This window comes from Oncorhynchus tshawytscha, linkage group LG09, assembly GCF_018296145.1.
Source record: "Oncorhynchus tshawytscha isolate Ot180627B linkage group LG09, Otsh_v2.0, whole genome shotgun sequence".
In the NCBI taxonomy this organism is placed as follows: Eukaryota; Metazoa; Chordata; class Actinopteri; order Salmoniformes; family Salmonidae; genus Oncorhynchus; species Oncorhynchus tshawytscha.
The window spans coordinates 68,931,448-68,957,676 of record NC_056437.1 but is presented as its reverse complement, the minus strand read 5'-3'; the positions used below and the strand labels follow the sequence as shown (position 1 = coordinate 68,957,676).

Genomic DNA, 26,229 nt, shown 5'->3' with positions numbered 1-26,229 from the left:
CAGAATACCTTTCCCTGCTGGACCAGATGGTGAGTTATCAGCACACTGTAAAAGGAGACTGAATGCATAGATTAAGGACAGCAAAACAACCAACCCAGAAAAATAGTCATATGTTTCATGTTTAGCATCTGTGTTAGAAAACTGTTAGCCTATATTTGAATATACATAGTAAAAAGGGCGCTAAGGCTATAATGACAGAGATATCAAGAGACGCTATCAACATTAGGCCTGCTGTACTTGCAGTATAAGCTATACTTTATGTCTGTCTTGATTGCTCTTGAAGCATTTGACACGTGACTTAACACACTATATTGATTGTTTTCCAGGGAGGAGATATCACAAAGCAGAATGCCCCTGTCCTTTTCCCAACATCACTTTACAGACACATAGATGATGCCGAGGTAAAGGCTCGAATTTTTACTAATCGTGTTCTGATATGGTTTGGTTTTGAGGTCTTGACCCAATGTTATATTAATGCCATAACGGAAGCCTATACTGTTTATAATCTTCTTTTTATATCTTCCTCGTAGTTTGAGGACAAAGTCAGAGTCCGGAAAAGGAGTCATCTATAAAATCACAAAACTGTTTGATGGGAATATGAAGTCCGTCACCTGGGACAAGAAAAACTCAGACAGTTCCTCAAAATTCTAGAAAAACAATTGAAAGCACCCAATTCCTGCGTAAGTAAAGGGTCTATTTAAATATAATAATCCCTGTTCCAGGTCAGGTTCTCCAATCCCACATTTATGTTGAGTTGCCTCACTGTAGTTTTTGTCCAACTTCCCAGTTGTAGCTAACCTGGTTAAGTTTATCAACTACCTAATTAATCAGGTGTGGTAGATTGGGGTTGGAGTGAAACCTACAGGAATGTAGTTCTCCAGGAACAGGGTTGGAGAGCCCTGGTTTAGCTGTAGCCTACTAACTCTACAAGTGGAGAAATTGACTTATAAAGTACATATAATGTTATATATGGATTTTTCCCCTCTTCAGTTTATACACAATACCCGATAATGACAAAGCAAAAACTGTGTTTTAGATATTTTTTCAAACATAATAACAATACAAAACTGAAACATCACATTTACGTAAGTATTCAGACCCTTTACTCAGAACTTTGTTGAAGCACCTTTGGCAGTGATTACAGGCTTGAGTCTTATTGGCTATCATGCTACAAGCCTGGCACATCTGTATTTGAGGAGTTTCTGCCATTCTTTTCTGCAGATCCTCTCAAATTCTATCCGGTTGAATAGGGAGCGCCGCTGCACAGCTATTTTCAGGTCACTCTAGAGATGTTCGATCATTTTAGCATAAGTCCGGGCTCTTGCTGGGACACTCAAGGACATTCAGAGACTTGTCCCAAAGACACTCCTGCGTTGTCTTGGCTGTATGCTTAGGGTCGTTGTCCTGATGGAAGGTGAACCTCGCCCCAGTCTGAGGTCCTGTACGCTCTGGAGCAGGTTTTCATCAAGCATATCTCTGTACTTTGCTCTGTTCATCTTTCCCTTTATCCTGACTAGTCGCCCAGTCCCTGCCAATGAAAAACATCCCCACAGCATGATGCTGCCACCACCATACTTAACTGTAGGGATGGTGCAAGGTTTCCTCCAGATGTGATGCTTGGCATTCAGGCCAAATAGGTTTCATTAGACCAGAGACACTTGTTTCTCATGGTCTGAGAGTCCTATTGTCAGGGAGGTGCCTTTTTGCAAACTCAAAGCGGGCTGCAATGTGCCTTTTACTGAGGAGTGTCATCCGTCTGGCCATTCTACCAGAGATGGTTGTCTTTCTGGAAGGCACTCTTATCCCCACAGTAGAAATCTGAAGCTCTGTCAGAGTGACCATCGGGTTCTTCGTTACCTCCCTGACCAAGGCCTTTCTCCCCCGATTGCTCAGTTGTGCCAGGCGGCCAGCTCTAGGAAGAGTCTTGGTGGTTACAAAGTTCTTCAATTTAAGAATGATGGAGGCCACTGTTTTCTTGGGGACCTTCAATGCTGTAGAAATGTTTTGGGACCCTTTCCCAGATCTGTGCTTCGACACAATCTTGTCTCGGAGCTCTACGGACAATTTCTTCAACTTCATGTCCTGGTTTTTGCTCTGACATGCACTGTCAACTGTAGGGCCTTAAATAGCAGGGTGTGACTTTCCAAATCATGTTCAATCAGTTGATTTTACCTCAGGTGGACTCCAATCAAATTGTAGAAACACCTCAAGGATGATCAATGGAAACAGGATGCAACTGAGCTGAATTTTGAGTTTCATAGCAAAGGGTCTGAATTCATATGTAAATAAGGTATTTCTGTTTTTGCATTGTCATTATTGGGTATTGTGTGTAGATTGATGAATCATTTTTTTCTTTAATCCATTTTAGAATAAGGCTGTAACGTAACAACATTTGGAAAAAGGGAATTGGTCTGAATACTTTCCAAACGCACTGGATATGGGTTATTACAGATTTTGAGCCAGTTTGCGACATCACATAAATAATATTGCAGCAATGAGAAATGTAAATTTATTGTGGATTATAATTAATGGAAGGTTTTCATAGGCTTTGATGCATTTTTCATTATGGCACAGCAAGTTTGGTATTTTAAAGTGGAAATTACAATCTTTAGAATCCTTTTCAAACATTGAATACACATTACATTTCAATTTCCTGCCGTGCAGAAAAATTCTCAGAAAAAAAAGGATCAAATGAAGATCCTACATCTGCATGATGCTAAAGTTTTGTTTAATTTTGTCCGACATGTATCACCTGCCATGAAACCTGAGAGGAGACTGAAAGGTACTTCAAGAAGTTGAATAGGACGGTTCTGAGAAAAATGGTGAGTTTGATTTCGTATGGAAATGTGTTTAATACATGTAATCATGAATATAAACTAGGGTAAACAGGAGCAGTGTTCTTTAAAAAAAATAGTGAGTTCTGGGGACATATGTATCAAGCATCTCAGAAGTGCTGATCTTGTATCAGGTCTCCTCTGTACTTATTTATAGTGATCTAGAAGACAAAACTGATCCTAAATCAGCTCTCCTACTCCTAGAAGCTTAATGCATACGGCACCATTCTTTCTATGTTGTTCAAAACAATTTGGTCACTATTTTGCCAAGAATGTTCACCCCACTAATATTTTAAATGTTCTGTTTTTCAGAACTACAGTGCACAGGTTTGGGAGCTCATCAGGAAAGAGATGAAACGTCATCTGCAAAGATTGGATATCCTTGTGGCACAATTGTACTGATCATCCAGACTCATTTCAGAAGCTTGTAGTGGAAATTTCCTGTATTTACCAAATCATGAGAACAAACCACCACACAAGTCAGAGTTATCATAAAGTCCATCTTTAATTATTATGAGCTCCATCACAACCCTGTGACTCTCAGATCAATTCAGTGTCTATAAATGAATTTTCTGAGAGTGCTTACATTGCAACTGAGATCCTTTATAGCAAAGACACACATAGCCAGACAGCATTGGCTATAAATTATCGTTCAGCTTTGTCTCCTAAACTATGTTCCTATCTCGCTCTTGGTACCACTCAGGACCAACACCATTACCCCACCCAATGGCATATATCAAATACACCCACCCCTGGACAAGATCACAGAGAGACAGTGACTGGCACACAGACATTGTGGAGCCAAGAGATAATTGGTTCCCCCTCAAACATCCCTTCACCTGATTTAAAAGTTACGTTTACATATGAAGACAAGCTTGACTTCTCCCTTTCTGTGGCCCAAGTAACTGAACCCTGACAGAGAATAGATAACTGCAGACGCCAACACTATAGTACAACAAAATACATTCAAAATGACAAGTATCTCACAAGCATATTATGAAAATAAAACATCTTATCTATGTTACCTAAAGAATTCTGATTCTGCTACGACAAGCTACACCCTTACCAGTTTATAAAGCATGAAACCAATCATGTGGGACCCTGTCAGTCTATTTATTATATTTAAATAATACATTATTGTTTTTTATTTTAATAATTTATTATTTATATTTTGTGTTTCCCTTTGTACCTGTGTTGAACTGTATTTCCGGTCTACTTTAAAAAGCAGTAAAAAAATAATATTGAAATGTGAATAAAAACGTATTTTGTATAACTTGCCCAAATTTCGTTCTTGTCTGAAACCAATGAGAGTGGATTTATAATATCTTATATAACCATCAGAGGGGATGCACATTAAACTTGTTGCTGATCAGTCACATGATAATTTCTACTTTCAGTTTATGTATGCTTGTACTTTTGTTTCTTTATGTAACTTATTGTTAATATGTTTTGTACTTTGTGAGGGTTGCTGTTCATGTTTTTCCTGTTCGTTTTATGTGTGGTAATCACACTGGGGCTGTGGGCTGAAGGGGGGGGGAGATCTGGGTGAGGGAGTAGAGGATAATTTGGGGGACCAGGAACTTGACATTGTGGGATGTTTATTTATAAAGTCTGTCCAATGTATTAAACACCTGCATGTCTTACTATGATTGGAGGAGAAATAAGAAAAAAGACATGGAAAGACAAAATGGAAAAAGAGACAAAAAACAAGCAATACTTTTAATGGATAATAGTTTAGTCCCCTTAACAAGGCAGGGTGCTGGTGGGCAACAAAATAAAAACAAATAATTTATATAGCTTAGTCTTATATATATATACAGTGCCTTGCGAAAGTATTCGGCCCCCTTGAACTTTGCGACCTTTTGCCACATTTCAGGCTTCAAACATAAAGATATAAAACTGTATTTTTTTTGTGAAGAATCAACAACAAGTGGGACACAATCATGAAGTGGAACGACATTCATTGGATATTTCAAACTTTTTTAACAAATCAAAAACTGAAAAATTGGGCGTGCAAAATTATTCAGCCCCTTTACTTTCAGTGCAGCAAACTCTCTCCAGAAGTTCAGTGAGGATCTCTGAATGATCCAATGTTGACCTAAATGACTAATGATGATAAATACAATCCACCTGTGTGTAATCAAGTCTCCATATAAATGCACCTGCACTGTGATAGTCTCAGAGGTCCGTTAAAAGCGCAGAGAGCATCATGAAGAACAAGGAACACACCAGGCAAATGACCAAGAAGCATGGCCAGGCGGAGAAGGGATCCTGGGCACGGGAGAGAAGTGAATTTAGGTCATCGTGGATGTGGGAGGAGATCATGGCAGGCGTCAAAAGCCTGCCATGGAAACAGGCGGAGGCACATAGAGAGATCAGGAGTTACTGCAGAGACTGGAGCACGAGAGGCAACCCCCCCAAAAAAATTTAAAAAAAAAAAAAAAAACATTGGGGAAGCACACGGGTTGACGAGCGGGGTGAGCGAAGTTAGTCATGGTTTCAGTGCCATGTTTTACAGTGTTACGCACAGTGCCTTCAGTGCACAGTCACAGCTCGGCGCGTGCAGTACATGCTCTCCGTACCTGCCCAGTAAAGAGGGGTATCCAGCCAGGAAGGGTGGTGTCGGCTCAGCGCTCCTGGTCTCCAGTGAGCCTCCTCGGACCAGGATATCCTGCGCCTGCTCTGCGCAAGGTGTCTCCAGTGCGCCTGCACAGCCCAGTGCATCCTGTGCCAGCGCCTCAAACGTGCCGGGCTAAAGTGGGGATTCAGCCAGGAGGGGTTGTGCTTGCTCTAAGCTCCAGACCTCAGTGTGCTTTCACAGCCCAATGAGTCCTGTGCATGCTCCACGAACCAGGCCTCCAGTGTCTCTCCAGCCTGGTAAGTCCTGTGCCTGCTCCACGGACCAGGCCTCCGGTGTGTCTCTCCAGCCCGGTGAGTCCTACTAATGGTCAATAGTGAATTGTAAATTGGAGTTGGGTTTCAGTTCAACATCTGTTCGGAATCTGTGGACTGCCACTCCTGAACTCAGTGACGTGTGCTACATGTGCCATATTGTCATAGGTCTGTACATTGAGTCAGGGGCAGGATGTGGCCATTGGCCACATTGTACTGCAAGGACTTCTGATTGGTCAACCTCAGGCTGGGGAGGGGGGTTATAAAAGGGGGAGGGGGGTTATAAAAGGTATCCTGTTCCTATATTCGGTGGGGAAAAGCTGAGGACAGGGGGGACTGAACATCTGAACATCTACCTCCCAGCGTAACATATTGATTTGTCGTCTCACAATAAACCAATTTTCTCCCCCTGATTTGCATTGGAGTTTCTGTTATTGAAGAAAAACATAAATTGCTAACAGGTGCTGCCATAGAGTTACATTAGAATTGCCCATCCAAGAAGGCTCAAGGTCATTGGCCACAGCTAAATTACGTTAAATTAAGATATATCTGCAAAAGCATTGACTGGACTGATAAAGTCAACATGTAGCTTTCGAAATCTTAGCTCGCAAGCTAGACAAGCAGTCATCATCATGACTCACGTTGACAATTTACTGTCAAATCCTTTTCAAGCCTTGTCATATGAAGAGATGCTGTAGATAAAACGTATAAGTGCTCATCTGCCATTAGACATGAACATTACACAACAAGTTGGAAATTGTAAATTCAACAATGAGAGGTTTGTAAGGAATCAGTGGCTAATTTCAAATAACTAGCCTGCTATTCAGTGAACTTGTGTGTGTGGTCTGGGTTTAAGGGTCTCTTTCCAAGATTAAAAGGATAAACTTTCAACACCACGGGCCAGAAAAGGTTGAATACATTGGCCTTGCTGTCAAACCAGCATGACTTTTGCCGTGTTCAAAACAATTGGAAACTAGGAACTGGGAAATCTCAGACTTCAGTGAGTTCAAACAACTAGGAATTCTGTAGAATAAAAAGAGCTCCGACAGGAAAATACATTCTGAACTGTCATCCAACTCGGATTTCCAAGTAGGGATCTCTAGAATTCCTACCTGAAGATTACTGACGTCATGATTCAACCAGTTTTTTTCTTGAGTTCCCAGTGGTCTTGGAAGCACCATAAATCCAGAGAAATGATTGTGTAGCACATTGATTTACATTAACTTATTTTTCACAACAGAGATGATTTTTCATTTTAGGTCAAGTGAGAAAGATGCTGAATTTGCTAAACCTCGTCAGCCTCTGCAGTCAAGTTGAAATGTCTTCCCTGATATGACAATACCACCTACTACATTGAATTGTTTCGCACAGTTGAATGCAGATGAGAACTCTACCATTGGAAAGTCTTTTGGGCAGCCACATCTAACGCAGCCAAAGCGTGCAGTTTAACCTCGGTTTCCCCGGGAGCAATCAGTAAGCGGAGTTAGCCATCCCGTCCTTGTCGCCAAATTGCTAGAGAAATTCTATAAGAAGAGAGACTGCAGATTCTTTCAAACAACAATTTTATAAGATTTGCAAAAATGATGCAATCAATAACAACCACTTAATCAATGCATCATTAGGAAAGCCCAACGAGCAGAGATGTCTCTACTTTAATAGAAAAAGTACAACCTATTTTGTGGAGTGGCAGTTTAGCAGATTGGTGGAAAGAGAGATGGAACGTGGTGTGTAAAAGCTGCATTAGCTTGTCTGTTCAGATTAAGATAGCTGACGTTGCCACCGATGTCTGTTCCTTTCTGCATGTTTCCACACATCTAAGTTCCTGTAGATTGTGGAAACAGTATGTCACATACTGAGGTCGCACCCAAACGACTCTTATTTGTACTCACAGACTGAGTAAGATGTGGCTACCCAACAGTTATTGACTTGAATATTTGCATCATTCTTAACTTGGCTAAACAGTATAGTCGTTGTGCGTTCGGAGGCTTCGTAAATTCGCCCTGGCTATCTGCTCCGATTTCAGATCCCTGGCGGAGTGATGCGAGGAAAATATTGTCTCCCTCATGGTCAACAAAACAAAGGAGCTGATCGTGGACTTGAGGAGACAGCAGAGGGAGCACGCCCACATCCACATTGACAGGCCCTCAGTGGAGAAGGTAACCAGCTTCAAGTTCCTCGGAGTACACATCACTGATGTTCCATCCATACCCACAGTGTGGCGAATAAGATTAGCCTGTATCAGCAAAATACTAACATATAACAATGGACAATTCTCTAAATAAAAACAGCATAGTAAGTCTAATTAAACAGTATAGTATGTCATAAATTTTACATTTCCACCACATAATGACGCAGTATAACAGTGGCGAGCAGAACGGCATCTCAGAAATAGCCATTTGTGGCTCCTTGTCATGGATGGTCTATTGCAACAGACGACCAAAATGGGTTCTACTCCTACCAGCTATAAACAAGAAGAAGCGGCTCCACTGGGAAAGCAATCACCAAAACTGGACAATTGAGAAGTGGAAAAAGGTTGCTTGATCTGATGAATCCCGGTTCTTTTTGCATCATGCTGATGGCAGTCAGGATTGGTGTACCTAATTAACTGACCGCTGGGTGTATTTTACATGTTGATTACTGTGAGGGTGGGGGCATCTCTAAATATAATGTCCAAAAATATAAAACAATATTATTATACATTTTTTTATTGCTTAATATTGTTATTATTATTTGTTTTAAATATTTGGCCACTTAATGTTTGTTGTGTCATTAATTCTTATTAAACAAAAGTCCAAAGTGATGTTTTGATTTTGAGCTTTACACTTTAGTGGGATTCACACTACAATTTTAAATAGTGCTTCCCTCTGGTTGATATTTGGGGTACATGAAATACTGGGAAAAGAAATTAAATGTATTCCGTAGCTTAACTAAACGGCTTTAGTGAACTAATCATCTGGCAACCACAGCAAGGTGTCAGCAGAAGGGGAAGGCCAGAGAACACATACTTGGACTAGCTAAGGAGCAACACCAGACTGGAGGAGGAGGATGTATCTGCAGTGTAGGACAGGCACCTTCGGAGGACCCACCTTTCATCCGGTCACCTAAATCCATAAGGTGAAGACTGTATGTGTATCTATGTGTGTGTGTGTATATATATATATACATACAATGTTGTTGGAGAATTAAGGGTGATGTTTTTTTAATCACACTGATTAATAAGTGGTTTGAATGATTTATATTACACAGATGTAGGACATTGCAATAAATGAGGCACACACCCATCTTTTAAACCCCTGTGACAACGATTATGAAGCACTTGACTAACAAACCAATGGTTTAGCAGTGGAGAGATGTAGAAATAGGGAATTTAACATACAGTAGATTCCATCTATAGATTTGTAAGTCAGACAAGGCACAGCGGTGGGTTGAATTCTATTTGGGGGAAATGGCAGGTGGAAATGGCGGTCCTGTCCAGAAACAACCCCTACCCACTACAAAAATATAGATCTGAAAGGCTTGGATAGGTAATTAACGTTGAATCGGTACAAGCAATGTTCCCTCAAATCTGAGCACAGCTTCCCTCGTGCTGCCGAGCAGAAGAAATATAAGCCTGCTCAGAGAAGCACTAGATTGAACATCACTCAACTTTCTAGAATTGTCCCTTTTAGTTACCTCTATCAACGTTTCACTCTACTGTGGGAATGCTCGAATCAACGGACTATGCAGAATCTAGACTGTCCGTTGCCTTTAATCTGACTTCACTGAGTGCCTTTATAAACTGTCAAGTTGAGAAGCCACTTTCAATGTAACACACCGAAACTAAACGAACTATGCAAGACTTAGTATGCAAAACTAACTGTGCAAGATATTTTATTGTATCCAGAGCGCATTGGAGTATGAATCTATTGTATTGACAGGCACGACGCAGGACCATACACTACGCAGACCAGTGCACCATAACCAATCAGAGCTGCATAGACATATTTGCAAAAAGCCACTGCCATACATGGCTCTGAGCCATTCACTTTGAACTAGGGAAAATGCGCTTGCTTTGATATCGACGTGAGAGCTGCATGTAGCCACCTGTGTACATTTGTTAATATTCTTTGCTAGTTATTGAGCGATTATCCCACTTTTAGCCAATGTCTGGTCAACAATGGGGGAGTGGTTGCTTCCCACAAGAGCACAAAATGTGTGCATTTCTATCCATCTTTGAAAAGAGATTTTTGTTTTCCGTAAGGGGCAGTGTTGTATTTTGAGACTGTCTTGAATAAGCTAAGTAGCCAATAGGTGTAGGGTAGCATAATGTGCATGTTTCTCTCTAAAAATGGTATGGGAATAATAATGCATTTAATTTTTTATGTAACAACACATTTTCAGTCACCTCCTTGTCTGATGGACAAGTGGATTAACCTTAACCTAAAGCCTTGCATGCTTTTTTCAAAATGTAGGCCTACTTTGAACACCACCCATTGGCTGCTATTAACAGAACATGCAATAAGCATGTAATAATAATGTTGAGTGAGCTAGCCTAGCACGCAAACAATGTTGTACCTGCTGGGAAAGATAGATGACGAAATGCAGTAATATTTAAAAACGTTGGTTTCCGAAAGTGAAAGCGATTATGGTGTGTAATCACCGATGTCATCATCTGCCGAGACAGAGGCTGGCCCACGGTCATGGCTATAAGGGTTCCTAATTGTCAAATTAATGTACAAAGTTTTGGGTGGCATTTTACCTATCCCTAACTCTTTTCCTAAATTTAACCAATAATCCTAACCTGCTACGTTAATTATCCTAACCTGCTGCGTAATTTCGGTTAAACCTGCTACGAAAAATCTAAATTGACGTTAACTTGGCCAAAGCTGGATCCCTTCTAGTCATGACCCTGTCCCACGTGCAGTCATACAAAACAACAAAGGACTTTAATCTGTATAGTAGCTCGCTGACAGTGATCACTGAGCAGTCATTGTTCATGTTATTTTATTTGGCCTATAGAAACTAAGGAAAACACCTTCATGGCATTGTGTCTAGCTCTTAACAATATATGTACCTTTTTATACTCCAATGTCACTATGTTTTACAATAAATAATGAAATGCCATGGATGCTACATGTAGTATATTAAGATAGCTGCATTGGAGCAGCTGTGTGGAGTCAAACTATTATAATCATGTTCTTCTTGGTTATGTTTCATTTGTTAACTGTATAACTGCACAATTAACTGCACAAATTATTTTTTATTTCTACTATTATTATTCAAGTAATCACATGGATATTGATTTGTAATGTTTGTTGTTTACTATTTCAGGTCAGAGACATGCTACTGCGTCAAAACATTCCAATTGGGGATATGGTTAAGAACTACTTCAAACAGCTGGACGACTTTCTTTCACCTGAGGTAAAGCATCTTATAGGTTGCATTTTACTGAGAGGGGTGGAGTGGGCCTAGCCTATACCTATGGTGTATAATGTATTCTTTTCACTTCAGCGTTTTTCATTTCAGCTTTTCAGCTTGTGCTCATGGGAGGTCGTGAGAGCTGAAATGTGGAGCATCCCGAGGGATTTTTACAAGAAATTAAAAATGCCAAGAACACACGTGTGAGAGTAGCACTACTTTTAGTTCATTTCTGCAAAACATGTCATTTTGATGATTAAATTAAATGTACCACTGTAAGCTTCACATGTTTATGTTATTTATCCGTGTTGCAAATGATTTCCATGTAGGCTATGATATTTAAATTAAGATACAAACACGCCTTACATTGGTTGAAATTGTGCTAGCAATTTTGTAAAATTCTGTGGTGTGATGCAACCTTGAAATACAACGACTTTTTCGTTTAAATGTTGTACTAAATGAGATGTTATTCCTACTAACAATTGCATATCAACATCATCTTCAATGAAAAACAACAAGCTCCTTTACAATTACTCTGAATTCCAGCCATACTTTCCCGCCCTTTCAGACATCATCATATCACTGTAAAACACTGTTGATTCAGATAGTTATGACTTCTAGCAAGTACATATTTACTGGATATCATGCAACATAATTATAACTCTTCTGAATGTTAGTTCAATGGAGTATAGCATTCGCTAACCGTGCTGTTACTCTTCAGTCTCTACAGTGGAAAGATAATAGATGCAGAGGTAACATCAACTCACATATCTGGATAAAAGTCCAATAAAAACACACGAATACGGAATACTTTGACAAATGATCTACGTGATAGACATATTTTACTCACAAGTGCGTGTAGGCCCAGATTCAAAAGCACCCGAAATACAGTCTCCAATTTAAGCACTAATGTCAAGGTAAGCAGTATTGTCAAGGTATATACTGCCTGTGCACTGCATAGTCTACCAGTGTCTTATTCTGAAAACCGGGTGCAGAAAGGAGCTCGTCTACGAAATTAAATGAGACTACTAAAACCCGTTTCTAAAACGAAATATAGTAATGTTGAGTGTGTAGTTGATATAACCCATATAACGTTGATCTGTATCTTTAAAAAGGAAGTTGAGGTCCAGAAACCACATTTGCCCATTAAGCAAGTGGTTCCAACGTAGTTGGATACCATAGTTTCCGTGTGTAAATGAAAAGGTGATGCGTTTGCGAAGACGAGATTTAAACGCAATTGTTTCCGAAGTGAAAGGACAACGAAATGTTTGAAAAGAAATGCATATTAATTTACGCTGTCGTCTGACTAAAATGGATTCACAAGTAAATGTTTTTAATCTAAAACATGTTCCTGGTTGGTAATCCAATATTTCAAAATAAAATAACAAATCAGTCAAGAATTGAACAAGTCTTCGAGGGATGCACCTGTCCTTTCCGTGCGTTGTCTCCAGGCTGAAAAATATACTGTCAGGTATGAAAGCGCCTGTCTACCGGGACTTCCACCTTTCAATTTCGGAACACCTTTCAAAATCTTTGTATAAAATATCGACACAGAATGCAACATGACAGAACTCTGGATTTCGAGAAGAGGATCGATCAGGAAGAACACTTTTTCTCTTTGTCCTTTGAGGAAATCTTATTTTTTTCCGGAATTATACAAACTATAGGTGTCTTTCGGAAGTCTGCCTAATTTTGCACCTCGGTTGATAGCGAACAGACAGCGAACTACAGTAGAACTACGATAAAATGGGTTCAATAAGCTTTTGGATGTGCTTGATCCTGACGATTTGCACCTGGCATAAAACCTTCGGATGCACTTGGATGAAGACACTTCCTAAGTCTCGGAGCATGTTCCAAGTGTTCAGCAACAACACCATAACGGTGCTTCGGGAAATGGTAGGATACTGTAATGTTTATTTACTTGTTCCTGGTCATTGAGCAGTTGTCATCTATTCAACATTTAATGTGCTGCTGTGTTTCATTTGATTCAGTTACTCGTTTATGTATACAATAATAATATTGCAATCATTTGATTCTATTTTTTGGCATCTCAGGGTCATGTGGTCTCTCGAGAACCTCAGATCACTTTCCCTTACGAGGAATACAGACATGTCGATCATTTCAAGGTAAGACAAATGCATAGCCTACACTATTTAAAAAGGGTTTTGGTTCAACGTTTTTTCTCAGTGTAGGCCATATAATTGGGTATTAACGAATATGCCAAATTTGCTATACTTTTCTGACATTCATAAGGCATGTACTAATACAAATCACTCTTCTTCTAGGATGACGACAAGATTGTCTTCATTTCGCAAACTCTGAACGCTATAGAGAAATTGTACAGAAGTGATAACTATGATTCTTTCTGGGACCAGAAAGTCGTTGACGAGTTTATGAGTGACCTGCATCGCCAGACCTCGGAGCTGGACCAATGTGTAAGTCTATGTGATTTGTGATTTTCTATTAACATTAATGCAAAAAGGCAAACATTATCCTATATTTTTTAGATTGCCATATAATGTGATTTAAACGAATCATAACATAACATTAATGACTTATATTTTGTTCCAACAGGTAAAGGCTATAAGAGCTACACTACCAAAATCTGACAAAGGAGTGAACAAAAATATGAGCCTTCACTTCAAATTCCTGAAGAATTACTTGAAACGCGAGGTATGTCAATTTGTCTTACCAAGAGAGTGCATTCACCAAATAAGGATATATTCATATGTGATGACACAACATGTGTCTATTCTAAAATAATACATGTGTGTTTCGTTCATGCAGGAATACAGCGCAAGCGGCTGGGAAGGCATAAGGAAAGTGGTGCTGGCACACATGCTAAGACTAGTCACAATAATATTGACTAACCAATGAGCCTCGTGTGTGTGTGTAGAGATTATTTATACTTCTATTTTTTCTACTATTTATTTACACGGTTATTTTTATATATGTTTTATTTATTTATTATGTGAATTCACAACTCTGCGATGTAAAACACATTTTATACTGAATAATGTATTATGTGCTATGTATTTTTAGGCTATAGAAAATGTAACAACGTTTTCATGCATTGATTTTTGTATTTATGAAGACCATTGCATACTGTATTTATTATTGCGACAATATTGGAAACGTTATTGTAACGATTAAATACATTTGAATAAACTAATGTGACCTCTAACAGCTGAAATATATTTTTAATATAACATATTTACATATGGGCCTAATAAAAAGGTCCTTAAATAGGCCTGATAATGTCACACAGTGTTGTTGTGTCTTAACTTGAAGACTGATGATATCACACAACCCGTGCATAACGGCTGGAAAACCCTTTAAATGCGTCCACAGTGGAGGCAAGATAAGAAGACATTTCAGCACCATGGCAAACAAACAGACAGGATCGGACATGATTACAGCAATCCTGAATGAATCGTGAATAATGATTAGTGAGAAAGTTAAAGACGCACAAATAGCATACCCCCAAGACATGCTAACAGCATTACAGTAACTGCCGAGGTTTGCATTTTTTTGGAGATGGGGTATGATATTTCAAATCAAATCAAACTTTATTTGTCACATGCACCGAATACAACAAGTGTTGACCTTACCGTGAAATGCTTACTTACAAGTCCTTAACCAACAGTGCAGTTCAAGAAGAGTTAAGAAAATATTTACCAAATAAACAAGTAACAAATAATTCAAAGCAACACAATAAAATAACAAGGTTCTGAGTCAGTGTGCCGGGGGTACAGGTTTGTTTAAGTAATTTGTACATGTAGGTAGATGTAGGTAGGGGAGTGGGTGTCAATGTATTGGCAATGTGATTAATTGTTCAGCAGTCTCATGGCTTGGGGGTAAAAGCTGTTAAGGAGCCTTTTGGTCCTAGACTTGGCGCTCTGGTACCGCTTTCCGTGCGGTAGCAGTGAAAACAGTCGATGACTTGAGTGACTGGAGTCTCGGACAATTTCATAGGCTTTCCTCTGATACTGTCTATTATTATATAGTTCTCGAAAGGCAGAAAGCTTTGCCCCAGTGATGTTCTGGGCCGTACCAACTACCTTCTGTAGCGTCTTACGGCTCGACAGTGCAGCTGTAGAAATGATTGAGGATCTGGGGACACATGCCAAATCCTTTCAGTCTCCTTAGGGAGAAAATGTTTTGTCGTGCCCTCTTCACGACTGTCTTTGTGTGTTTGAACCATGATAGTTTCTCGTGATCTGGACACCAAGGAATTTGAAACTCTCGACCCGCTCCAATACAGCACCATAGATGTTAATGGGGGCCCGTGTCAGCGATTGGGTGCAGAGATGTAGCGGAGTCAGGCGCAGGACACAGGTTTGAGCAACACAACTGAGTTTACTCACAAAAATTCAAGCAATATTTCAAATAGGAAAATACATACAAACTAACACCTACAACAACCACTAAGACACCAACAATCATGGACAGAACAGAAATGTACGCCAGAGGGATAAATAAGGAACCTGATATGGGAATTGATTGGTTGGAGTCGGCCAATTACGCACGGCTGAAATGCGGTTATTTTCCATCTCCACCCCTGAGGTGGAAAAGGGGTACCCTAGGAAGGAGACGGACTGTTGGAAGAACAGACATTTCTCCGCCTTGACGTATAGGTCATGTTCCAACAGTCGACCAAGCACCCTGCGCACAAGGGACACATGCTTGGCGCGAGTAGTAGAGTACATTAGAATGCCATCAATATACACCACTACACCCTGTCCGTGCAGGTCCCTGAAAATCTCATCCACAAAGGATTGGAAGACTGATGGAGCATTCATTAACCCATACGGCATAACGAGGTACTCATAGTGCCCAGAAGTGGTACTAAATGCCGTCTTTCACTCATCCCCTCCCCCGGATACGCACCAGGTTGTAAGCGCTCCCGAGATCCAATTTTGTGAAGAAGCGCGCCCCGTGCAATGACTCTGTCATACTGGCGATGAGAGGTAGCGGGTAACTGTATTTTACCGTAATCTGATTTAAACCTCGATAGTCAATACACGGGCGTAAACCTCCATCCTTCTTCTTCACAAAAAATAAACTTGAGGAGGCAGGTGATGTGGAGGTCCGAATGTACCCCTGTCCCAGATATTCGATTTTTCTCAGGATTTCACCTGCAATATCAGTTCTGTTATACTCACAGACAATATTTTTACAGATTTGGAAACTTTAGAGTGTTTTCTATCCTGAGCTGTCAATTATATGCATATTCTAGCATCTGATCCTGAGAAATAGTCGGTTTCCTTTGGGAACGTTATTTTTCCAAAAATAAAAATAGTGCCCCCTAGTTTCAAGAGGTAAACAAGTTCAAAATACCAGGACCCCGGACTACAACAGCAGCCACAAACCCTACTAAGACAGTCCAGGGAAAAAACACCTGTTCAACAATTAACAAGAGAAAACACAACCTAAAACTAACTGACAATCAAATGAAAACAATCCCGCACAAAAACCCAAAGGAAATGGAGAGATTAAATATCCCCCTAGTTAACCAAAATGAAACCAGGTGAAACACAAAACAGACATAACCAAAAGAAAAGGAAAAAGGATCAGTGGCAGCTAGTAGACCGGCGACGACGACCACCAAGCGCCGCCAAAACAGGGAGAGGAGCCACCTTCGGTGAAAGTCGTGACAAAATACCCTCAAATTAAAGCTGACAGTCTGCCCATTAACCTCATAGTCATGGATCATTTCAAATACAAAGTACAAGAGTACAGAGTCAAAACAACCAAACGTGTCACTGTCCCAATCCTTTTGGAGCTCATGGTGTTTGTTACATTTCTCAAGCTCAGTCAATTTGGTGGGGAATAATTGATAGATAGCAGTATGCATACCTTGTCTCTAACTTGACCAATGAGGAACACTAAACACCTCTTGGAAAGTCATTCTGGTGTGTCTTTTGCCTTAAAATGTGTGTAATTGTCCCACTGAAAAATGTAGGTCTTCAAAGGACTAAGGCATGTTTTCCTCTATTTTTTCCTCTTGGCTTTACTCCTTTCATATTTATTTTGATCCTGACAAAGTCCCCAGTCCCTGCTGGTGACAAGTCTACCCATAACATGATGCAGCCACTGTAAAACGTGAAAATACAGACAGCAAGTGCATCGTGATGTTGTACCCACAGCGTTTATTAAAACATTCCCCAACCAGAAACCGTGGATTGATGGCAGCATTCACGCGAAACTGAAAGCGCAAACCACTGCTTTTAATCAGGGCAAGGTGACCGGAAACATGACCGAATACAAAAGGGTAGCTATTCCCTCCACAAGGCAATCAAACAAGCTAAGCGTCAGTATAGAGACAAAGTAGAGTCGCAATTCAACGGCTCAGACGAGAGGTATGTGGCAGAGTCTACAGTCAATCACGGATTACAAAATGAAAACCAGCCACATCGCGGACCAGGATGTCTTGCTCCCAGACAGACTAAACAACTTCTTTGCTCGCTTTGAGGACAATACAGTGCCACTGACACGGCCCGCTAGCAAAACCTGCGGACTCTACTTCACTGCAGCCGAAGTGATTAAAATATTTAAACATGTTAATCCTCGCAAGGCTGCAGGCCCATACGACATCCCCAGCCGCGTCCTCAGAGCATGCTCAGACCAGCTGGCTGGTGTGTTTACGGACATATTCAATCAATCCTTATCCCAGTCTGCTGTTCCCAAATGCTTCAAGAGGGCCACCAATTTGCATGTTCCCAAGAAAGCTAAGGTAACTGAGATAAACGACTACCTCCCAGTAGCACTCACTTCCATCATCATGAAGTGCTTTGAAAGACTAGTCAAGGACCATATCACCTATACCCTACCTGACACCCTAGACTCACGCCAATTTGCTTACAGCCCCAATAGTTCCACAGAAGACGCAATCGCAACCACACTGTACACTGCTCTACCCCATCTGGACATGAGGAATACCTATGTGAGAATGCTGTTCATTGACAACAGCTCAGCATTTAACATCATAGTACCCTCCAAACTCATCATCAAGCTCGAGACCCTAGGTCTCGACCCCGTCCTGTGCAACTGGGTACTGGACTTCCTGACGGGCCGCCCCCAGGTGGTGAGGGTAGGTAACATCATCTCCACCCCGCTGATCCTCAACACTGAGACTCCATAAGGGTGAGTTCTGAGCCCTCTCCTGTACTCCCTGTTCATCCACAACTGGGTGGCCATGCACGCCTCCAACTCATTCATCAAGTTTGCAGACGACACTACAGTGTTAGGCTTGATTACCAACAACGACGAGACGGCCTACAGGAAAAAAGATCATCAAGGACAACAACCACCTGAGACACTGCCTGTTCACCCCGCTATAATCCAGAAGGCGAGGTAAGTACAGGTGCATCAAAGCAGGGACCGAGAGACTGAAAAACAGATTCTATCTCAAGGTCATCAGACTGTAAAACAGCCACCACAAACATTAAGTGGCTGCTGCCAACATACTGATTCAACTCCAGCCACTTTAATAATGTAAAAATTGATGTACAAAATGTATCACTAGCCACTTTAAACAATGCCACTTCATATAATGTTTACATACCCTACATTACTCATCTCATATGTATATACTGTACTCGATACCATCTACTGCATCTTGCCTATGCCGTTCTGTACCATCTCTCATCAATATATTTTTATGTACATATTCTTTCATTCCTTTATAGTGTGTGTATATGGTAGTTGTTGTGAAATTGTTAGGTTAGATTACTCGTTGGTTATTACTGCATTGTAGGAACTAGAAGCACAAGCATTTCGCTACACCCACATTAACATCTGCTAACCATGTGTATGTGACCAATAAAATTGAATTTGATTTGATTTGAGTTTCACTCTGTGATGTATTGTGTTGGATTTGCCACAGCATTTTTGATTTAGTTACAAAAGTTAAGAAATTTACCATGTTGTCGTTGCCATGTTGCAACCCGATTGGATGTTTTAGAATGAGTTATTTTTGAATAGGTTTACTTCTTTTCACTTTGTCATTCAGGCCTGTAATGTGGAGTGAATAGAATGGTGTTTATCCCAAGCAGAGTTTTCTATCTGCTCAGCCAATACACACTGTAGCTATTTTAAAATAATCTTTAGCCTCATAGTGACATTCCTGAGTTTCCATTCACTCCCATCGCTCATTTAGGAAGGATGTTGAGATATTTGCAGTTTCTGGTTGCAATTATACACAATCCAGAGATGAATTACCATACTTGACCTTACTCAAAATATTCAGTTTGTTGGGATTATTTATTAACCTCACCTGATCTATGCCTGTCTAAAAAATCTTGCAGACATGCTTTAAAAGCTCATTTGTGGATCTGAGGTTTAATCATTGTTTGATATTCACTCTCCACTATCCTTTGACATTACAGAGACAGGGGAAGTTGCTCTCAAATCCTGAGAACCACTACTTTTGCAAACAGTTGGACCACATTCATGAAATAAATAATAACAAATAATTATCATTCAATTGTGTGAATAATATCCCTGGCTGTCATCCGGCGCTTTTGGCGGCCATCCGTGGTTCCTGAAGTCTCCACATTCGTCGACGCCTGCACTGTGTGTGCACAAAATAAGACTCCGCGGCATGCTCCGGATGGCCTTCTTCAACCACTCCCTGTTCCTCACCGCCCCTCGTCCCATATCTCTCTGGACATTGTTACTGGTCTTTCTCTATCAGATGGCATTACCACAATCCTGACAGTGGTGGATAGGTCTTCTTTCCACCCATTTTATTCCCCTTCCCAAGTTACCCTCAGCCAAGGAGATGGCTCAAGTCATGGTGCAGCACTTCTTCCATATCCATGGACTTCCGGTCGATATGGTCTCCGATCGTGGTCCTCAGTTCTGGAAGGCATTCTGCACCCTCATTTGGTCTCCGGACAGCCTGTCCTCTGGTTTTCACCCCTAATCTAACGGTCAGTCAGAGCGAGCCAGTGAGAACTTGGAGACGGCTCTTCATTGCCTCGTCTCCGCCATCCCCACCACCTGGAGCCAGCAACTTGTGTGGGTGGATTACGCCCGTAACACCCTTCCCTAATCGCCCTTCAAGTGTTACTTGGGATATCAGCCCGCTTTTTCCTGAGCAAGAGGAAGAAGTTAGCATACCCTCTGCCCCAATGTCCGTCTGCCGCTGTTGGCATACCTGGAAGAGAGCCCGGAGTACCTGGAAGACCACATCTAGGTATCGGCGACAGGCGGATCACCTACGGACCGCTGATCCCCGCTATCGGCTCGTGCAGAAGATATATTTTTCCACTCAGGACCAGCCCCTCCCGGTGGAGTCTCGTGAACTTTACCCTTGTTTCATTGGCCATTTCCACAACTCTAAAATCCTTAGCCCCTCTGCTGTCCGTCTCCTGTTTCCCCGCACCCTCCGTATACATTCCACTTTTCATGTGTCTAGGACTAAACCTCTGTCTCACAGCCCATTGTCTCCTGTTTCCAGGATTACGTCTCTTTGCCTGCGTTGACCTACCAATTGTCTAACATCCTGTATCTGCCTGAATTTGATTTGGATTACGAATCTTTGCCTGCCTTGGCTTACCTTTTGCCTGCCTCTTGTAATATAATAAACTCTGAGACTTGTATTATCCGCCTCCTGTGTCTGCATCTTGGTCTTAGTCTGAGCCGTTAGCAGTGTTGTAAATGTTAGAGTTATGTTTAAAATCCAATTTTAAGAATATAAATTGTAGAAATGGGTTATGACTTTGTGGTGTTTGTGTGTGGTCAGGGGGAGACCCAGCTGTATCCTAGAGGAGCATGGATAATGGTCTAAGTTCCAACGTTTTCATTATAGGTGATGCTTAAATAGCCAATATGAAGATCATGCGAGGCTATAAAATATTCAGTGTTAGTCTTTGATTGAATTGGTTACACTGTGTGTTATTCTTTTATTACCGGTGGGAGAAAAGCTATGCACACTGAGCCTTGCGTTTAAACTTGTAACGTTCTGGGTGTCGTGAGTGGGAAGTCAGGCGCAGGAAACAGAGAGTTCAATATAGTGCTCTTTTAATGCACACACGGTGAACAACGGCCACTCCACGAAACACTGGGGGCTCAAAACAAATGCCCCAGACCCTGGGGACGAAAACTGTCCCGCAAACTCCACGAACATAAACCAACACGTTCGTCTACACCAAACACAAAGGTTACAATAACTAATCCCGTACAAAGAAACGGGCGGGCCGGCTGACTAATAAAGCCCAACTAATTACAACAAACTCAAAACAGGTGTAACCAATAAACACATAAGGAGGGGAGGAAAGAATTAGCGGCAGCTAGTAGGCCGGTGACGACGAGCGCCGAGCGCCACCGGAAAGGGAAGGGGAGCCACCTTCGGTCGGAGTCGTGACACAACTGGCAGGTCAGCTCTATCAACAAAACCTGACACAATGGAACACTATCACATTAGGGGAGCTGCAGGTCCTTCTTGCTCGACAAAGTATTACCTATTCGGAATGTGGAGGTTTTTGGTGATGTTGTTGTATTTGTTCATTGCATTACACAGTAGGCTATACCTTATTAATCATAGTATCCGTGTAATTCATTGTATTAATATTATTCACAAGGAAATTCATATTAAAGTTGTTTGTTAGGTTTACTATTTTTTCCGGGTTAGAAACATGAGTGTGCATCTTATCCCTCGCATTGGAGACAAGGTGAAGAACTACTTCAAACAGCTGGATGACTTTCTTTCACATGAGGTAAAACATCTCTTATGTTTACTTTTTTGTTTTTTTTGGGGTCCCTATAACTATGATGTAAGCCTATGTGTGCCATGTTTAATTTTAAAATAAAATAAAATATATTCGTTTCCTGCTTTTTCTTTCAGAAATCAGTTCGTGCCCACGGGAGGTCTTGAGAGTTGAAATAGAGGGCATCCTGAGACATTTTCAGAAGAATTTAACAAAAATGCCAAGAATATACGTGTCATGGTAGCATGTTGTAGTTACATTTTGCATAAAAGTTTATTAAAACATGTGTTATAAGGTAATATTGTTCTTTATAAGTAATAAGTTCTAGATAGAACCAAAAAGGGTTTTATTGATTGTTTCATATATGGCACCCCTGAAGGTTCTACATAGAACCCTTTTCTAGAGTGTGTATAATATTTGAATAAACACACGCACACACAGCTTATATTTGTTAGAAATGTGCTAGCAAATTTGTAAAGATGTGTGACCTGAATCAACCGATTAATGAAGACCAATTTCTCAATGAAATGTGACCATATTACCATACCAACATCATCTTCAATGAAAAACAACAAACGCCTTTAGAATACACTTTTAGACAAGACATCATATGACTGTGGCATTTTATCACTGTACAAAATGGTTTATTCATATAGTTATTAATAATATAAAGTATATACTGGATATTATGCAACATAATCATTATTATATTTTGAATGTTAGTTCATTGGAGAATACCAATCGCTCTTAAAACAAAGCCTATACTCTTCAGTCGCTGGGGAGGAAAGGTAATAGATGCATGAGGTCCCATCAACTTACATTACTGGAGCAATAAATAAAATATGTATTTACAAGTCCATTAAAGACAAGACTATTGAATACTTTGAAAAGTCCCATCAACTTACATAACTGTATTTACAAGTCCATTAAAGACAAGACTATTGAATACTTTGAAAGATTATCTACCTGAAAGACCTATTGTACGCACACATTCCTATTGGCCCAGATTCAAAAGCCCCCGCAATATAGGCACAAGTTTAAGCAGTATTCCCAAGGTCAGTACTGCCTGTGCACTTCATAGGCTACCAGTGTCTTTTTCTGAAAACCGGGAGCATATAGAAGGGGGTCTATCAAAATTTTCAGACCACCCAAACCTATTTCTAAAACGAAATAAAGTCACATTGTGTGTCTAATTCAAACAACCCATGCAAGGTTGATCTGTATCTTTACATAGACAGTTGGGGTCCACAAACCACAATTACCCTTTAAGCAGGTGGTTACAACGTAGTTGACACCAACGTTTCTGTGTGCAACTGAAAAGGTGTTGCGTTTTCAAACATGAAATACTTTGGTTTTCGAAGTGAAAGGCCAAACTAAATTTGTTCTATATGGTGATATTTATTTAGGCCATAGTCCGATGGATTCACATGTTTATTTTTTTCATCAAAAACATCCTGGTTGAAAGGCCAAAATGTCATGATAAAATAGCAAATAGCTCAAGATGTAACAATTATTCGAGAGGTGCACCTGTCCTTTCGGTGCATTTTCTCCACACGTACAACAACACTCAGGTATGAAAGTGTAGGGGAACTTCCACCTTTCACTTTTGGAACACCTTGCAGACTCGTTGTATAAAGGATCGACACAGGTTGGAGAATGGCAGAACTTGGGTGGAAGAACTGGTATTGTTCAGTCAGGAAGAACACTTTATCTCTTTATCCGTTGCGGAAAACTTACTTTTGTCGGAATTATACGAAGTAGTCTATCTTTCGGAAGTGCACCAACGTTGATTGCGGACAGACCGAGAACTACAGTAGACCTACGCTAAAATGGGTTCAATCAGCTTTTGGATGTGCTTGGTCATGACGATTTGCACCTGGAATAAAACACTCGGATGCACATGGATGAAGACACTGCCTCGGTCTCCGAGCATGTTCCAAGTGTTCAGCAACAACACCATAACGATGCTTCAGAAAATGGTAGGATATAGGGTCATGTTTATTCACTCGTTCCTGTTCATTGAACTCTTGTCATCTTTTCAACATTTCATGAGCTGCTATGTTTCATTTAAATGACCTGACTCCTGTGTACAATAATTTTATACAATAATAATAATGCAATATTTTGTTTATATTTTTTGGCATCTCAGGGTCATGAAGTCTCTCGAGGACCTCAGATCACTTTCCCTGACAAACAATACAGACAAGTCAATAATTTCAAGGTAAGAAATATGCATAAAAAATGTTTTGTTCTATCCATAACCTTTTTTTCTAAGAGTGGATTAAACACTGAATTCGGGAAGTATTCAGACCCCTTCACCTTTTCCACATTTTGTTATGTTACAGACCACTTCTAAAATGGATTACAAATAAATAAATAAACATCATCAATGTACACACAATATCCCATAATGAAGTAGCAAAAACAGGTTTTGATTTTCATAAATTAGCGGAAATGTTGAAAAACATGTTTTGGCTTTGTCATTATGGGTTATTGTGTGTAGATTGATGAATGAAATCATATTTATTAAATTTTAACGTAACAAAATGTACAGATAGTGAAGTGTTCTCAACCCTTTCCGAATGCACTGTATATAATTAGGTTATAACGAATTTACAATTTGCTAGAATTTTTCGATATTTGCCATCAATTCATAAGGCATATACTAATACAAATCACTCTTCTTCTAGGCTGACGAACAGATTGCCTTCATTTCGCAAACTCTGAACGCTATAAAGAAATTGTTCAGCAGTGGTAAATATGAGTCCACCGCCTGGGACCAGAAAGGAGTTGACAAGTTTATGAATGACCTCTATCGCCAGACCTCGGAGCTGGACCAATGCGTATGTCATTTGTGATTTTCGCCTCTTAACATTAATGCAAAAAGGAAAACATTATACTATCCTTCTTGATTATAATATAAGTAGTTACATGTTATTCAAAACATAACATTAAATGAATGATTTGTATTCTGTTCTAACAGGTAAAGGCTATGAAATCTAGACTATCAAAATCTGTCAACAGAGTGAACAAAAAGATGAGCCTTCACTTCAAGTTCCTGAAGCATTACTTGAAACGCGAGGTAGGTTGATCCATGTCTTACAAAGAGAGTACATTCACCAAATCTGGATGTATTTATGTGATGATACAATATGTGTCTATTCTAAAATATTGACAAGTGTATTTCGTTTATGCAGGATTACAGCGCAAGCGGCTGGGAAGACATAAGGACAGTGGTGCTGGCACACCTACAAATACTAGACACAACATTAAGTAGCAAATGAGCGTTATGTGTGTGTTGTGTAGATATTTGTTATTTATATATCTATTTATCTATTCATGTATCTAACTATTTTTTTACATGTTTACTTATTTGTTTTTTAACGTATTTATTTATTGTGTAGTCATGTATTCACAACTCCGAGGAGTAAAATCATTTTTCTATTCTGAATAGTTATGTGATTGACTTAGGCTATACATAGCCTAATGTATCAATGTTTCCGTGTATTTTTTTGTATTCATGAAGGCCATTGCAGACTCTATTTATTATTGCAACCTGATAGGAAATGTTTGTTATTGTAATAATGAAATATATTATAATTAAATAAATGTGTCCTCTACAGCTGTAATCTTTTTTAATCAAATAAATTGTAATTTATCGCATACACACATTTAGCAGACGTTTTAACGGGTATAGCTTTATGCTTGTTTTTCTAGCTCTACCACTGCAGTAATATCTGACAATACAAAACAATACACACACATCTAAAAGAAAATGAATGGACATAAGAAACATAGAAATATGTCGGAGTCCGGAGTATATAAACACAGTACCAGTCAAAAGTTTGGACACACCTCAGGGTTTTTTCTTTATCTTTACTATTTTCTACATTGTAGAATAATAGTGAAGACATCAACACTATGAAATAACACATATGGAATCATGTAGTAACCAAAAAAGTGTTAAACAAATCCAAATATATGTTATATTTGAGATTATTCAAAGTATCCACCCAGCTTTGATGTCTGCTTTGCACACTCTTGGCATTCTCTGAGTCCCCTGGAATGCATTTCAATTAACAGGTGTGCCTTGTTAAAAGTTAATTTGTGTAATTTCTTTCCTTCTTAATGTGTTTTAGCCAATCAGTTGTGTTGTGACAAGTTAGGGGTGGTATACAGAAGATAGCACTATTTGCTAAAATACCAAGGCCATATTTCTGTCAGGAACAGCTCAAATGAGCAAAGAGAAATGACAGTCCATCATTACTTTAAGACATGAATGTCAGTCAATGCGGGAAATTTCAAGAACTTTGAATGTTTCTTCAAGTGAGGACAGCCACAGGAAAGGAAGACACAGAGTTACATCTGTTGCAGAGGGGAAGTTCATTAGA

At 40.0% G+C, this 26,229-nt stretch overlaps 2 protein-coding genes, 1 long non-coding RNA gene and 1 pseudogene across 3 annotated transcripts; all 4 read left to right on the top strand.

The window, feature by feature from the left end:
- The window catches only part of LOC112258516, a 34,261-nt pseudogene extending 30,875 nt beyond the window's left edge, over positions 1–3,386 (top strand).
- Positions 3,387–7,753: 4,367 nt separating this feature from the next.
- On the top strand, positions 7,754–11,546 carry LOC121847207. The gene is made up of 3 exons (XR_006084148.1): positions 7,754–7,882; positions 11,037–11,126; positions 11,232–11,546. It is a non-coding gene; the product is annotated as an uncharacterized LOC121847207 (long non-coding RNA).
- A 1,323-nt stretch (positions 11,547–12,869) lies between these two features.
- Positions 12,870–14,000, top strand: LOC121847316 (interferon a3-like). Its single transcript, XM_042327926.1, has 5 exons — positions 12,870–13,019; positions 13,178–13,249; positions 13,409–13,558; positions 13,698–13,796; positions 13,911–14,000. The coding sequence occupies exons 1-5, from the start codon at positions 12,870–12,872 to the stop codon at positions 13,998–14,000; spliced, it is 561 nt and encodes a 186-aa protein (XP_042183860.1).
- A 9,649-nt stretch (positions 14,001–23,649) lies between these two features.
- Positions 23,650–25,122, top strand: LOC121847315 (interferon a3-like). The gene is made up of 5 exons (XM_042327925.1): positions 23,650–23,817; positions 23,988–24,059; positions 24,529–24,681; positions 24,822–24,920; positions 25,036–25,122. Exons 1-5 carry the CDS (start codon positions 23,668–23,670, stop codon positions 25,120–25,122), a joined length of 561 nt encoding a protein of 186 aa, XP_042183859.1. The 5' UTR covers positions 23,650–23,667.
- The last annotated feature ends 1,107 nt before the right edge of the window (positions 25,123–26,229 follow it).